The sequence below is a fragment of the Euwallacea fornicatus genome, chromosome 16 (assembly GCF_040115645.1).
Source record: "Euwallacea fornicatus isolate EFF26 chromosome 16, ASM4011564v1, whole genome shotgun sequence".
Taxonomy (NCBI): Eukaryota; Metazoa; Arthropoda; class Insecta; order Coleoptera; family Curculionidae; genus Euwallacea; species Euwallacea fornicatus.
Genome location: NC_089556.1, coordinates 1,835,392 through 1,851,932, shown reverse-complemented (window position 1 = coordinate 1,851,932; position 16,541 = coordinate 1,835,392). Strand labels below are relative to the sequence as shown.

Sequence of the window (16,541 nt, the reverse complement as noted above, 5' to 3'; positions counted from 1 at the left end):
AAACACGAGAATACGGCACGTTCTGATGCAACAGATTTTTTGCCCTCGAAAGGGGGTAAATGCGAAGTGGTGGAGTGCGGGTCATGTATGCTGTACGAATATAGAGAATTTCAAATGGTTTTTGAGTGCTATTATATCAGAAAAAGGGCTTTCTTTTTGCCCTATATGGAAAAGGGTATTTGGCGTTTTTTTCGGTCTGCCTGGAAACAGCTGAAGTCGAGAGCTTTCGAGACTTCGAGGGGAATGTGCCGGGGAGTTAAGTATTTTATAATGTAACAACACAAAGACAAGAGTTGCGGTCAATTTCCAGTCGTTCCTTACTTCAAAAACTGTGTTCCGTACAGCCCTGTCCAACGTATATTACTTTCCAAATAACTCCTAGGAGATCTTCATCAGCCCCCGCAGATCTGAATAGGTCACATCTGGATAATGTCATTGACCTTTTGTTTCTTACGAAAACCAGTGGCGTCGTACTAAAAACGGGATTTTATTTTCCAGAAATGAAGAGTCAAAGAGTCACCAGAAGCTCCAAGTATACCCAAGCATCCCCCGGCGACGTCATCGAGTACCAAAACGTGGGCCAAACCATCATCCCTCTGTCCCCTCAAGGAACGATCAGCGAGGACCCAGACAAAGTCACTTACGCGGAAAGTGTCTTTTACAACGTCAATCAAAGCTCAGAGCTCCTCCTCAAAAATGCTCCTCCAACTCTGGAACATCCTCGTCAATCCAAACAAAAATCCGATATAGACACTTTATGCCATTGCGTCCAGAGCAAAGATCCAACGAGCATGTGCAGGCAGAAAACCCGGTTTGTGGATGAGGTACCACCGGAACAAATGATGGTACTCAATAGGTCTTTTTCCTCCCTGCCGAGGTTGACTAATGTGGATCCGAGTACTCTGGATAGGAAAGCCAGCTACCAGGTTCCTCCAAGGCATACGTATATTTGCGAACAAAATCAAAGGATTTTGAGAGAGATCAAGACTGCTTCTTTGAGGAGGATGCAGTCTCCGGAGATAATAAACCTCCATAGAGGGCCGAATAGTGTGTTTTATGACGGGTACGGGGTAGAACAGTGCGCGGTACGGCCCTGTGATAGACAATGTGAGGAGTATAACAGTGTGAGAAGAGGACAGACCATGAGGAGTTCTAGAAGGTAATTAGTAATTTTAAGGGGCGGTCGTCCACTTATATCATGGACATGGACGTGGTTTAGGTGAAGCACGGAAACATGGTGGACAACATGAAAATTGCTATTTATTTTCGGGTGAAGATCGAGCGAGTCAGTGACGTATCAACACGCCACAATTATTAGAGTTTTTTACCTTTCGGAAACGTATCTGGCTTTCAGTAATTACGTAAAATTCAAAATCTGGTATTTCTAAACCTTTAACAATTTCTGCACTTAAATTAAAACTTCCATTGGCGCATCAGCAAGTCAAGAAGCTTAAATATTTTCTAAAATTGTTATAGTCCAGAATGCGAAACATTTTTGGAGTTTATTAACTTTCGGAGGCGGCTCTAAGTAATGAGTATTGCAACAGAACTGACTTTTCGACAATTAGAAGAATTTAGCAATTTTTAGCTCAAAGTCGAGTGCGCCAATGGACTATCAGGACGTCCACAATTTTTTATTTCTAAATTATCTAAGAAGTTAGTGCCTACGCCTAAATTGATTAAACCTTTTGGCGGCGCCTCTGTATTTCGATACTTAAGTCAAATTTAAATTTTGACGTTGTTGAGTTTTTGACAGTTTTGCAACGTAAAATTTAACTTTTCAGTGGCGCACTCATAACTCAAGTATCAAAAGGAATCCTGAAATTTCCACCAGCAGAAAATATGCAACCTTGTTTCAATTCATAGACCCCTTTAGAAATGTTCCTCATTTATTAGTATGAAATTTCTCCAGTAGCAAATTCCAGAGAAATTCCTTCAAATCCAATTTAACGCTTTAAACAGGATTTCTTTTAATGGCAACAACTTTTGAGAGAAACGCTGTCGGCACAGCACTTTTTATACTTCGCACGCAGTGCGCAAAGTCTTACCGTACTGTTGCATACATCATCGCATCTCTTCATACGAACAATCGGTTCCTATACGAGAATAGTCCCATAAATATTCGAACTAACACATGGACAGTGAATTTTTTGTTTAAAATTTACCTATATTGCAAGGGCCTAACCTTAAAAAGTTTATGTATAAAGTGCGAAGGTAGTACCGTAGATTTGTGCATCTTCTCGAGCCCTTTTCTGGTGGACGCTTTTAGAGATTTCGCGAGTAACGAAAAAATTGTTCGTTGATTCGTCATTCAAAATTTTCACTTCAAAGGTTTTAGTCCACAAAACATCAAAGCAGAGTTAGATTCAACATGAGGCGAATCCGGTCCTTCGTTAACAATTGTAAAATATTTTAAACGAGGTGGCACCAGCTGTCCAGATAAACTCCGCAGTGGTAGACCCGATGACACACCAGATTTGACCACTCCAGATATTATAGTGAAAATCCACAAAACTGTACTGGACGTTTCAAAAAGTGATGTAAATCGCATTTTAACCGAACAATTGGATGTGAGAAAGCTGTGAGCAATACGGATACCGCTATTACTCACGATTGAACAAAAACAGCGCCGTGAGGATGTTTCAAGGGAGTGTTTGGCAAAGTTTCAGCAGCAATAAAGACGAGTTTTTGCGGCGATTCATAAACATGGATGAAATATGGCTCCATCATTTCACACCTGAGACGAAAGAGCAGTCAAAATAATGGACTCAAAGGGGAGAATCGGCTCCAAAGGAGGCGAAAACCGTTCCATGTGCTGGAAAGGTGATGGCTTTATTTTTTTGGGATGTCCGCGGGATAATTCTTATCAACTATCCAAATAAAGGAAAAACAATAAATGAAGAATATTATGCAGATTTATTGCGGAATTTGAGCGAAGAAACTAAGAAAAGCGCCCACATTTGGCGACAATGAGAGCCTTGTTTCATCACCAGTCCACCCTTCCGTCATCGCGATGGTCAGAATCAATCAACTTGGTTTCGAGCTTTGTCCTCAACCACCCTTATCGCCAGATTTAGCCCCCTCAGATTATTTCCTATTTCAAATCTCAAAAGGAGCTTTGCCAACAGCGAAGAGGTGGAGTATGAGCTTGCTACACACAGAGCTAGAATAGAAAAAACTCGAACACTGCTGGGAGAAGCGTGCTAATCTCAATGGAGACTATGTTAAGAAATGATATGAAATTGTCCAATTTTTTTTTCTTTAAAAATTAGATCGGGTATTTCGGGGACTTCTTCCTATTATTAAGGTTGGCAGATTTTCCTCAGAGTCAAAACGTCCCCCACAGCAAACGTTTTGGTTTTTTTCTCCTCGCCCTTTCCACTGCTTGATTTCGGGAAACCTGCATCCTCTAGAGAGAAGATACGCCTTTTTGCCTTACGAATATTTTGTTATTCAGGGACCAATTTCTTTTTGAATTGCTCTTGTGTTAAAATTCAAATTTCGTTAGGGAAAAGGGAGTCCCAATCTATACGTAGGTTCCTGGCTAGGAACTGAGGTGTTTACGCATCTGGTTTTCGGGGGTGTATATGGGGCATGTTTTGGGTTGTTTTACGTAATAAACACTTCGTTCTTCCACTGAAACCTTTTAGGGCAGTAAATTTTTCTGACGTTAATTACCGATTTTAAACTTCGCCCAAGGGAGAGGTAAAACAACCCAGCATCTAAAGTTTAAGCTCGGTTTCAAAGATTAATTTTCTGCTTAGTATTTTCGTCTGGTTTCCCATTCGTGGTGGTAGTTTGTCATTTTAAACGACAAGTTAATAGCGAAAAATATTACGAAATAGGGCATTTTACTCTGCAGCGATCGGGAAGTTATCTCACTTAAACTACCTGACAGTGTAACGATACACAATTGGCCTTATGCCGCGTTTTTGGGATTCTGCATGACTCTTTTTGCCAGGCAGAACTAATTAGTCAGGAGGTAAAGATGAAAAGGGGCAGTGTCGGGAAAATAAATATATTTCGGACGGGGTTGGCATTCTTCGCCCTGCTACGCGATGCGGACAAATCTACCTGTTTGGGAATTCGTCTATAAGAGAAAATTCATATTTTGGACCAGCGGCCTGAGCAATCTTCTCCAAGTTGACGTTCTCAATATTCTCCATTCTCACAATGTTCCAGCGCACTCTGGAAACATTTGTCAACTTCTAGTAAGACCCTCACATTTCTTAACATGCACTAGCTTCCCCTTTCCATAAATTCAGGCGATAAATAACTCGACTCAATGCTTGACTACATTCCCAATTTCTGTTTTGAATTTCAACTAGTTTTATAATACAAGACATGTCTCCGAAGGTATCACTTCACGCTTGCCTGGATGTACGAAGCAGATCTTAATATTGATATATTAAAGCCCTCAAGGAGAGACTGGAGAGAGGAGTAAAGAAACTGGGGAAACGTGGGAGTTGGAAAGTTCCAGCTGCCGCGTAAAGTGGCCGATATATATTCCGACAGACCGAAATTAAATTAAGGAAAACTTAAAACTTGCAAGTTTCAGGCTTGCTTTTGGCTTGGTTAAGGCTCCGGTGAAAAAATGGGTGTTAGCTCTGAGACATTTCCGCTCATTTCATTTGATATATGCTCTGGAAGCGGGTGTCTGGAAAATTATTGCCCCGGAATGGGAAAGTTGAGGGTAATCTGGACTTTCCGGAAAATCGATAGAGAAAACTAGAGTGCTTGTTGCGTGTCCGCAAGATAAGAATAGACGTAAAGGACCCGTAATCGAGAGGTTAAACGCGAATTTCCCACGCTAATTAAATTGGTGAAATTTGGTTCATTCGCTCGTGTCACGGTGAAAATCCACGCAGGCAGGTTCAAAAGTTGCATTTAGTTTCAATAAAATTAAATTTCTCGGGGTTACCGCCTTCACCTCCTCGTCACGCACGCGAAACTATTTATATCTCGGAGATATCAACAGGCGAGTAAACGAGAAAATTCTGCTTTATTCAAGTAGAACATTGGAACATCTAGAGAAGCAGAATCGAGCAAGATAATGCAGAACAGGGCGATCCAAGCTCGATGTCCCACCCATTTTATGCGAAAACAGATGGGCTTAGCCAAGTAATTTCCACACGACTTTAAATACGACGACGTAAGCTGAAATAAATGGTAAAAGCGTTAAGAAATGGAGAGCGACGCTCAGTGTCGCGACTCCGACGCTGTGCCTTTTTCAGAGATTAACTTTTTTTAGTTTTTTTTTTGTGTGAAAAGGTTTTTGAAATTTCTGATAATTTCGAAGCTACAGGACGCACAAATGTTTACGTATTAGGTAATCGTGTGTTAACATTATTATTACTATCACAATAACGTTATGCTATTGTGCAGGGTGGCCCATTTAAAATAGTAAACTTAAAATAACTCGAATGGAATTTTTCTTCGGAAAACCCCGAGTCGCGTCAATTTCACTTTTGACGACGTCATTTTAAGATCGTAAATCTGTAGGTGCGGAGCCATCCCCCTAAACTGGGTGGCAACCCCTTGAAGAATCTTAAATAGCGTGGAGGGGAGGGGGCAGATCGCACAGCAAATCAAAGGTATTTCAATTCTTTTTACAAGTACGCTGATTTCTTTTGCTCCGCCTTTAAATATTGTAAAAGAACCGTTTTGAAATATCGTTGAAATAAATCAAAAAAATTAATTAAAAAAAAAATCGACCTGTCTCGGGATTTTTTGGAAAAAAATCCATTCACGTTATTTCAGATGGACCGTTTTAAATGGGCCGCCCTATATATATTTTATTACAGTATATTCATGCATTTATACACTATATTACATTATTAGCATATTATTAACAATGGACAAAAAATACATTTATATTGGCAATTATGTTTAATTTTTCTGTAAAAGAGGGATGTTTCTGAAAAAAACAGCGTCTGCGCCGCGACCCACGGCGTCGCTCCCTGTATTTTAGAGTTTTTAGCATTTATTCTAGCTTACGTCCTCTTACATAATGCGGTGAAGAAATTACTTTGCTAAGCCCATCTGTTTTCGTATCAGATTGTGGGGATGCGCAGAGTCATTCAGACTCTGCGCATTAAAACTTATAGTCCGCCTAGAGAGTATCCGGGAAAAAAGGGAAATTCAGTTGTAATCGTTCGGTGTACAGTTTTGTCACCTCATTTGTAAAATTACAACAAATAATTTGTGCCATTTACTTGTCCAACCTCCACTCGACTCTGAACACTTAACTAAACCTCCAGGTACGCTCGAAACCGGGTCACCGCCATAATGTCCGGCGATCGTGATCGAGGCCTGTAAAACTGCCCGAATCAAATCTTTATTTCGTGGTGCTGCTCGTTCAATTTCAATCTTCATTAGTCCCCATATATTTTCAATGGGACTGAGATCTGCTGAATCCGCTGGCAATGGAATTATTGTCAGTTGGCTTTCTTGCATCCGAGCTTGAGTATAGGCAGAACCGCGACATCTTCCATTATCCCGCTGAAAATTACGCTTCTCTGGATATAAAGCGTGAGCCGCTTCGAGAAGAAAACCATTTAGAATGTCACAATACTGTGCACTATTAGCGGTGCCATCAACTATACAGGGAGGTGTAGCACCACGCTGAGATAGTGCTCCTCAAACCATTATTTAAGTGGGAAATTGGGAAATTGAAACGGTAACGTTTTCTCTTGATAGTATTTGTAAGTGATCTGCACCGAGCTGGAAACAACTTGCGTCGGATATAAAAACATTACTAAAATTATCTTCTCAATAACGTTGACAAAAATCTAATTTTCGTCACCTTATCCGACCTCATATCCTGCGCTTATTGCTGCAATTCATATCTGAAACGCCTCTGAGCTTTTGCAGTGGAACTCCCGACCCCCTTACAATTTCATTCTACGCTTGGACGGTGCTTTCGAACCCCAGAAAAGCCAGTGGTGTAGCTACTCAAAAAACGACCCTTGTTATTGCGCAGAGGATTTTCGAAATATCGATGATCGCCCATTTTGGGAAGTTCAAACTTTACAGCGGCCATTGGCGTAGCTTCGCTTGAGTCGCAGCCATGATAAAACTTTAATCGTGGAATTTGGGAGCTGCACTAGTTAATTTCTAGTTATCTCTGTAGTAAATCAATATTTGACACGCCTCTGTGGATTCGCGGTAGAGTTTTGAGAATTTCAGTGGTTGTGGACTTGGGACCTTAAAACCTCAAAATAGTCGGAGACGTGGCGTCCTTTCAAAGCTGCACTTTTGTGAATTTTCTAAAGCTAAATTTCGTTCCCGGATATGCCGTTATATCCAGCTTTAACTGCTTGGAATTAATGCCTGTTTCATTTCTGGGATTTTCAAAGACTTTAGTGGTTATAAGCAGGTTTTGGAACGTTTTAACAGTAAAATGCCTTCACATACTAAACACATAGGTATATAACTAGTAAAAGTAAACATTCCATTACCATAAAAGTGTGTTCGCCACAATAGAACCAACTTTCGTAGCAAATATTCTCCAACTGCATAATACAAATCTTTCCTCAAAGCGATGGAAATATGAGTCTTGAACGGAATTAAGCTTTTCAATTTGGAAAGTTTCCGCAACTCGAAAAATGCATATTACATTTTTGCTACAACTGGAGAAATCACCTGTTTGAAACCATAGCTAAATACATGGATTATACCGGGTGGACCATTTAACCTGGCAAACCGGAACGTGTCGAAAATTGGGCATCGGACTGAACAAAGTCCCGAGTGAGATTTGTTCGTCGCGAAGCGGGCCATTCGGCGGCACCAAAAGCGACTGCCCCACAGTACCACGTGGGGATGGGGCGGGGGGTAGCTTCGAAACCCCAAACGGAGACCCCCATTTTTTATTGCCGGCTCGGATTCTACGACGAAAATCACGTGAGGCGTCTCTCAAAGTTCTTGTCCAATCCGCGATACGTGGCGCTGCAAGCAGCGATATGTGTTTCGTGCCGATTCCGGAAGAGTACCGCATCTTTTGCTTTTTAAATTTGAACCTGTTCTATTTCTGGACCACCCGGTATAACGGGAGCGTGTTACTGAAGCCCTGCTAAAAGCTCAATTTACCGTACTATGGAATATTCCATGACCGCGTGCATTGTTAACCTACACTCCATTCGTTCTAGCACCATAGAAGGTATGTTAGCAGGGAAATTGATATACTCCTATCTTGCATTATAAAGACCCGAATACGCCTTATTTCAGACGAAATGGGCTGCTGGAGCGTATGGGAAAACGCTTTTATATTTGCCATAATAGGGCCCACCAAAAAGTTGCTTTCTTCCCGTTTTCCCCAAGAAAGGTCAAGCTAAAAGGCATTTATATGCTAATACCATAACAGTGATATCGAAGGGATGCTCTCTGGTACGTATTAACATACTGTGCAACCTCAATAGCGGCTATTTTAAGCTGTACGTAGATGATACCAGAGAAGGAAATTTCCTCCAAAGTTTCACTGAGGGGGGGATATTTTTTGCCTGAAAGTTCAATAGAATCATTAATCAAATTTGCCTAGAAGGAACATTAAGAGACGCCATTAGGCTTTACCATTTACAGGTTTTCCTCTCTGAGTTAAAGTACTTCATAAAGCGAGACGTTCTGCAGCTGCTCCCTCAACTTCTCCACTTTCCACACTTTGGAATAAGCTGCAGTTTGTTTTGCCTGAGAAATTAATTACTGGGCGCTGATAGATTAAAAAATTCATTAAACAATTCATTTCGGGCTGATTTTATTTTATTTTTATTATTTTTTTTTGCGCCGAAATGTAGCACTAACCCAGATATCTCAAAAGCTGCGGCGAACTCGAGTTCTTAAGATAACAATAATTAAGAGCTGTATTAAATCCCTTGATTGAGCCATGGGAATTAGTTAAACAGTAATGTCAACATTAATAATTGCAGGGACCACAAAACCCAAGAATTTACAGTTTTGCTAACTGGCTTTAATTCGAAATTGCAAGAGCTTAATTAAGATGGAGGGTGTGCGCAGATGTGAGTGCTAATTTTGAGGACGGAGGGTGAAAAAGTCCACTTTACTGCCTTGTTTTATACATATTACTGTTGCGACCCCTGTTTCTGTCTTCCTCGCAATAATGTTTCTTAATATTGTCTCTGAGCTTTATATTTTCCCCTAATAAATTTAACTGGAACCCCTATAAAGGTCTAGTTAAGTCTCAGCGGCATGGTGCAGGGGACTGCTTTATAGGCAATTTCGGATTTTAAAAACACTATTATCATTTTCCCGGACAAAGCTCACTTGAAAGAATCTTAATACCTTATAAAACCGTAATTCAGGCGGTCTGTACAACTTATCCCGTTTAAACTTTAAAACCAAGTAAACTTTATTTTGTTTCATAATTAATGAGGTATGGTTAACTAGATAGCGGAGAATTTAAGAGGAATTTTCTCGTTTTTCTCTTGTAGAGCTTAGTTTCTTATTTCGGTTTCGCGGTCTAGTATTGATTCCAGCATAAGCGATTCAAACGGAAAATGTAAATTAGAGCTTTTCTTATGAAAACTGAATTTGAGAGGGTAATAGTAGGAGAGGTGAGAAAGCAGTCGAAACTTAAGAACTCGTAAAGGAGTTTTGGGCAGGTGAAATGTTTGCCGAAATATTCAGCTTATGATTTGCCCTAATAAACTTTGGAAACGTTCGTTGGTGTTAAAATCAAACTGGGTTGAGTGGAGTGCGGGGGAACGTGGGGCGAAACGGCGTTAAAGTTGGGTTCCTTTCCGGCGCCTGTGAAATCGATCCCGACTGCGGTACGGCGGTATTGGATAGCCGGCGCGAGGTCCCAATTTGAGCCTGTTGGATTTTTCGCTCAGGGCTTACAGCAAGTTGTTGGTGCATAAAACTTCTGCAGACACCCATGGGGAACTGTTAGGGCGAATGATGGGGCCTCGCCTTTCGTGAAGCAAAATCCGCACACCTTGCAACGGGTGCGCGATTCAATTATTCTAGGAACGCATTTATATAACCAGGTTGGGGGTCGTCACTTTGAACGTTTATTATCATTTATTTTTACGTTATTTTTCATGAAAATGAATTAAACGTCGTAGTATTTTGGTGGTGACGAGTAGACATTATGTTCATGAACATCAATGACTGTGGAGCTAAAATCTCTCTCTCTCTCTCTCTCTCTCTCTCTCTCTCTCTATATACAGGGTGTCCTCGAATTACGTGGCCAAAATAATACCGCAGATTGTTTGAGTGAAAATAAGTCGATTTAACTAAACTTCCCTCAGTCCAAAAGTTGATAATTATGGAGCTACATGGTATTAAAGTTGAAAAAAAAAATCACATTTTCTTTAATATCTTTCGATTTCTTTGAGTTAATTTCACGAAATTTCATATTTGAGGGTGTTTTAGGATACGAAATTCAAATTTATTAACGATTTAGTTGTTTCTTCTAGGGGGCGCCACAAGCGACCATTAGGACACATTTAAATCTCTGTAACTTTTTCGTGCCACGGTGTATATTATTTTGGTATTTAAAAACCTTTTTCCCTACCTTTTATACTTGGAAAAAGGTATACTTTATTGACCTCGTTAGAAGCAACGGTTTTGGAGAAAAATGCATCTAAGCCTGATGATGCATGCAAATTACCTTATAATTATTTTCCGTTAAAAAAAATTAAGTTTTTCAAAAATAATTATTAGTAAAGGTATAACAATAAGTTTTCAAAATCAGATATTATTTTGACTATTACAACGGCAAAGTCCATAAACTAACAGCATATCCACCATTTCAGAATAAGTGAATTTATTGGCCATACTTATGGATATTTACAGGAAAAAGAAGCGAAACTGACAAGAAAAACTGAGGGCTAAATAAAAAAACTGACATTTGAGAAACAAATTCAAGTGTTAAAATGTCAATTAAAAACATAGCCAACTGAGTTATTTACTTAAAAGCGCCAACGCAAATATGCAGCGCATTAGAATTATGCGTTTTTCTCCAAAACCGTAGAAAACCTTCTGGCGACGTCAATAAAGTATACCTTTTCTAAGTATAAAAGGTAGGGAAAAAGGTTTTTAAATACCAAAATAATATACACCGTGGCACGAAAAAGTTACAGAGATTTAAATGTGTCCTAATGGTCGCTTGTGGCGCCCCCTAGAAGAAACAACTAAATCGTTAATAAATTTGAATTTCGTATCCTAAAACACCCTCAAATATGAAATTTCGTGAAATTAACTCAAAGAAATCGAAAGATATTAAAGAAAATGTGATTTTTTTTTCAACTTTAACACCCTGTAGCTCCATAATTATCAACTTTTGGACTGAGGGAAGTTTAGTTAAATCGACTTATTTTCACTCAAACAATCTGCGGTATTATTTTGGCCACGTAATTCGAGGACACCCTGTATATGTCGGAGATTTATTAGTCCTTAAGTGATAACTTGTGTATGTTCTTAAGTGAATAAAGTGTAACATTGCGAGCTGATAATATGACGAAGGGCAACGCTGACAGGGCCACCTTAAGGAAAAGCACCGTCGAACGAGGTCGCTACCACCAAGGGCGAAATGGAGAGGTCACGTGTGAGAGCCTTCGCGGGAAACAGGGACTAGCAGGTATCTTACCCCTCGGATTTGAAGGACTCGCGAGATCTGGAAAACCAGAAACCAAAAAGGGACAGGCGGATTAGATTGGCAAGTGACGAGAAGCGCTCGTGGGTCAGCGAATTCGTTGGTTTTGCCCTTTTTCTATTCTTGCTATTAAAAGTGAACTAAATACTTGATATCATCATGTAAAACCTTTCTATTGATAATCCAACATATATACAGGGTGAGTCGGGAGGATCGTGCCAAACTTCAGGAGCGTGTTGTACATAAAAAATAAATGTAAAAAAACTGAAATGTTGTTATCCGATTTTCGTTTGTTTACAAGTTATAGCGTAAAGAAAATTTTTTAACTAGGATTCTATTTACCGTAAACGTACCTTTCCTGGACGTTGGATTGGTCGTGGTGGCCCTATTCGTTGGCCTCCAAGGTCTCCAGACCTCACACCACTAGACTATTGTTTGTGGGGTTGGTTTAAAACTGAAGTGTACAGAGTAAAAGTGGACATTCAAGATGCACTAGTTCAACGCATTAGAAATGCTGCAGCTCCTATTAAAGAAAGACATGAAACAATCAGGAGCGCAACGAATGCTCTTCATAGACGAAGTCGAAAATGTTTAGAAGTTAATGGCAATATTTTTCAACATTTACTATGATTTCCAAACGTTAATTTATGGAATTTCTTATGAAATTTATAAATTTTTTAAATTTTATGTTTTAATTTTATTTACGCTATAACTTGTAAACAAACGAAAATCGAATAACAACATTTGAGTTTTTTTACATTTATTTTTCATGTACAACACGCTCCTGAAGTTTGGCACGATCCTCCCGACTCACCCTGTATATATGGGATAATTAAAAACATATTTGACTAGGGGTTTTAAGGCAAACATTTTTCACCCCAATGTTCCCTGCAACCGCCTGAAGATTGTCACAAAATTTTCGGAACGCCCTGTATTTGAAACTAGTATTATCGATTTCGAAATATATCGCTTGTAATTGATACCACTTTTCTTCGTATTTATTATGTAATTTAATCCGAATCGCTTTTCATCCGGATGTGAATGACCGTTTTAGAGCTAGCGTCCGTCTTTCAGAAAATCACATTTTAAAATCCATTTTAACTTGTTAAATCGGGACAACCTGTCCATTAATAAGCATTCCGCAATTTTTTATATTTTCGTCATTGCGCTTAACATTCAGCCCACGTCGTCAAGGCCCTAAAAGTAATTACTGAAAATACTCCGTTTTTTTGGATGAAAAAGAATCCGAAATTGTTATTTATGAAAGATGGAGACGCTCAATGTTTAATAAAAATCTATTAACAACGCTTCTGCAAATGCAGCAAAAATTGCTCCTCAAGTTTCTCCGGAATTAATATTAAAAATGTCATAAGAGCGTTTTTAGCTATCTGTAACTGAGTCGAAACTCTAGAACTCGCAACCCATTTCCTGCATTAAAAAAAAAATTTAATTGCCCTACAGGTATCTGCAGGGTACCAACAATTATATATAATTTTTCCTATTAATGCTTATCTTAATCCATAAGTTGGAAGAATTGACTCTCTGGAAACTTTGAGTTACTCAAAATAAAAAAATGTAGTTTATGATTCGCCAGATTGAAAGTAATTAAAAATGGCTTTTTAGTATAACTAGAAAACGTCAAAGATCCCCCACATTGCCATTAGCATTTTCTCCATAAGTAGGAAAATTCATAAATTGTTATTCATATTTCACTATTAGGAGTTCTATTCTAAAACTCCCGCCCTCCATTGCTCTGGATGATACACCAATTTTTAAGTCTACGTAGGAAAATTGTGTCTACCATTTTCCCTTGGAAGCGCATACGAAAACCTGTGAAAAATAAAAGCCGCACAATGTTTTTTTTCCCGCCCCGTCAAAATCAAAGTCCTACATGCTTCGTTATAGAAAGAGAGCTTCTGGAAATGAAATTGTTCTTGGAAACCCGAAATTTCCAATAAGAGGTTTTTCACTTTCGCTTCGGTTTCCAGGAGCCAAGGACATTCGAGCAATAAGCGGCGTCCCGACGGCGACGGCATGGATTCAAGCGTCGACGATTCGGGACTTGAACTCCCCGCGGAGCGCCATCTGGCGGGGGGCGAGTGCCAATGCGCCTGCGACCACGTGGTCTACAGCCCCACCACCTACACTTGTTTGCAGGTAAGCGATGTCTATTGAAACCGGATCATCCCCTTACCCAGTATTACGGGTCCTAATTAAGAAATGAAATCTTAAGCAAATCGATTGTTAAATTTCGTTAAATAATGATAAAATCAATGTGGCAATATCGCGAAACGGGGCAATTTTAGATATATCCTGCGATGTATAAACGCCATATTATCCCTATCTGTGTCGCATATGTTTAAATTGGACCATGGCATCCCTAAATTTTTAAATTGGACGTATGGGGTGGTGATATTTCGTTCTTTACGAAAACACGAGATATCACGTCCCAATTTAAACATTTAGCAGTTATAGCTGACACCGGAATATGGTTGGCATTTCAGAAACCGACGCATTTCGGGACTTTTTACAACTTAATTGAGACACTGAATTTTTATTTGATTTGGCGGGATTACACTGTTACATGCAGATATGAAGCGAAAATTGCCATCTGGAAAATGCCTGGAAAGGGAAAAGCCGAGACACTGCATTGCCATAAGAAGCTTGAAATATGAAGCCAGAAGTAATTTGACTGCGGCCAAATCCTAATAAATTTCACCGGGGGGGGGGATTCGGGGCAAATCTGCATGAGGAATATATAAACAAGATATGGAGTGTCGAGACTCAGGCCAAATGGCATATTTGAGGAGAAGACCAATGGCGTTTTGTCTCTTTGATTTTATTGGGGCGCATGGGGATTCGTCAAAGAGAAATAATTTAACGTTATAACGAAATAGTTGAAATTCGACAAGATAATTAAATGAAAAGTGGTCAGGTACGTGCGTGAGTTTTTTCGTTGTAGAGGTCGAGTCGATTTCAAGTTTCAGCGAAAGACTCGTTCATATTCATGAGCGTACCTTGTTACGTCTATGGGCAATTTGAATCGTGAGCTGATAAAAAAACGATTTAATCACTCTGAGGACTCTAAATCTAGACTTTTTCAACCAGAACACCCACAATATTTTATGATTCACTTACACAATTCAAAATTGGAGGCGTACCCCCATTAAAGTTTTCCCCTTTCCAGTAGAACGTTTCGAGTGCACATTATGATGGCATTTCGTCTTCTCGAGGAGGGAAATTTTTAAGAGTCTGGAAAACTCTAAAATCGGCGATTGAACACGTGGAAAATGGAAATAAAGAAGCCTTAATAGAACCTACATTAAGCAGAAACGAATTGACAAATGTGGGAATTTAGACTACTTCAGGTTGATCGTTAATTTTCAACAATTTTTTAAATGGGAGTTCGCACGTGTTTCACTTTTTGTCCGCTTGTGATTTATACCGGAAGTAATTCCGCTTTTTTCCATTGAACGCAATAATCACATGATGTTTATCACAGGAAGCCAGTGGCGTAACGTGTGGAAGTTGTTATTAAAAAATATTTAGGAAATCGGCCAACTGAAGAATTTTTTAAGTTCGGAAATGTGTGGATTCAAGACTCCTCCAGGACGCCTCTAATTTTCGCGTTGTTTTATGTAGATTTTCGTTCCCCCCTCAATAACCATATGAAATGCGCAACGGAAAATTAGCACGCGCGATACATGGAAAATTCATAGGGAAGTTCGCGATGGTTCTGAGCTAAAAGTGTGTGGATATTTTTGAAATAGCCGATTTCGTCCCATTGATCGTGGGGTTCGAGATTCGACTATGCCGTTTTGAACGAAATGATTGTTCATGATGGGCCAAAATCAGTGAAGTTTTGCTGAACAGTTTTTACACACAAAAAAACGAGAAAGTTGTCTTTTTATATTAAAAAATTATTATATTGTTTATGTTAACTAGGTGTGTGAGTAACCATGAAAATTCCTTACCTCACGACCATTATTTAAGAATTTAACATTGCTATTATTGAGCGGATAACGATATTCGTCCTGAACGATTAAATTAACGTCCTGTCGATGGATCGACAACTCAGTAGGTCCACCATTTACTTATGATCTCACTCATGTGCAGTCTCGGGGGGTTCCCGCTTCTTCGAAACCTCCTTCGGAACGATTGAACGACACACGACAAGAAAGACAGTAAACCAGTACAGTGACGTCTGTATTTTTGGCGGCAGATAAAATTCATGAAGTGGAAAATTTTACGATTTTTCACCGTAAAGGGGGAGTCGGAGACCCTCGCACCGCGTCTCCAGCTCGTATCGGTCGTAATTCGGAAAGCCTGCAACAGTGTCTTGCCACTTGTAATGGGAGATCAGTGGCGTGTCGCGGGCAATTTGTCGGAAAGTAATGCTACACGTAAAACGAAACCTTTTTCGGGTTTTCACCCCGATACGGGGAAACCATCCCGATTGCTCGATCGCGGAACTGCCATCTCTGGCTCGATGTTCTAGTCGCATACTTGAAACTCGATTAGATTTCAAATTTCGCTTATCCCTGGCCCACGCAAAGTAAGTGAGGTTTCGCCGTTCCGTCCCCACCAGGCACGATTGAATAAAACCACAAAAACACGGCAATCGCATTTATGAATATTCATTTTTTTTTTTTTTCTTTTTTTTTTTTTTTTTTTTTTTTTTTTTTTGAAAATTTTTAGCACGAAAAAATAAACATTAACTGCAAACAAAACCGGAGCTAATTTATTTCCCATTGGAATAAACACGTTCGAATTATAAATTGATTGTGGAAAAGCGTTTCGTAAAAAAAACGGTTTACACAAATTTCTAATGCCCATGACAGATTTCTAACGAAAATGACGAGGGTTCGCATATTACCGAGCAAAAAGTAAATTGGCAAAGGTCCGTAATAAATTCGGCAAGGAATGTTTT

The 16,541-nt window shown here is 39.5% G+C and overlaps 1 protein-coding gene across 2 annotated transcripts in view; it reads left to right on the top strand.

The window, feature by feature from the left end:
• Positions 1-16,541, top strand: part of LOC136344129 (uncharacterized) — a 163,442-nt gene that overhangs the window by 58,836 nt on the left and 88,065 nt on the right. For both annotated transcript variants that reach the window (XM_066291276.1, XM_066291275.1), the window contains exons 2-3: positions 499-1,159; positions 13,600-13,768. In XM_066291276.1, the coding sequence (XP_066147373.1) occupies positions 501-1,159; positions 13,600-13,768 (828 nt within the window). In that variant the 5' untranslated portion in view covers positions 499-500. The remainder of the gene's footprint in view (positions 1-498; positions 1,160-13,599; positions 13,769-16,541) is intronic.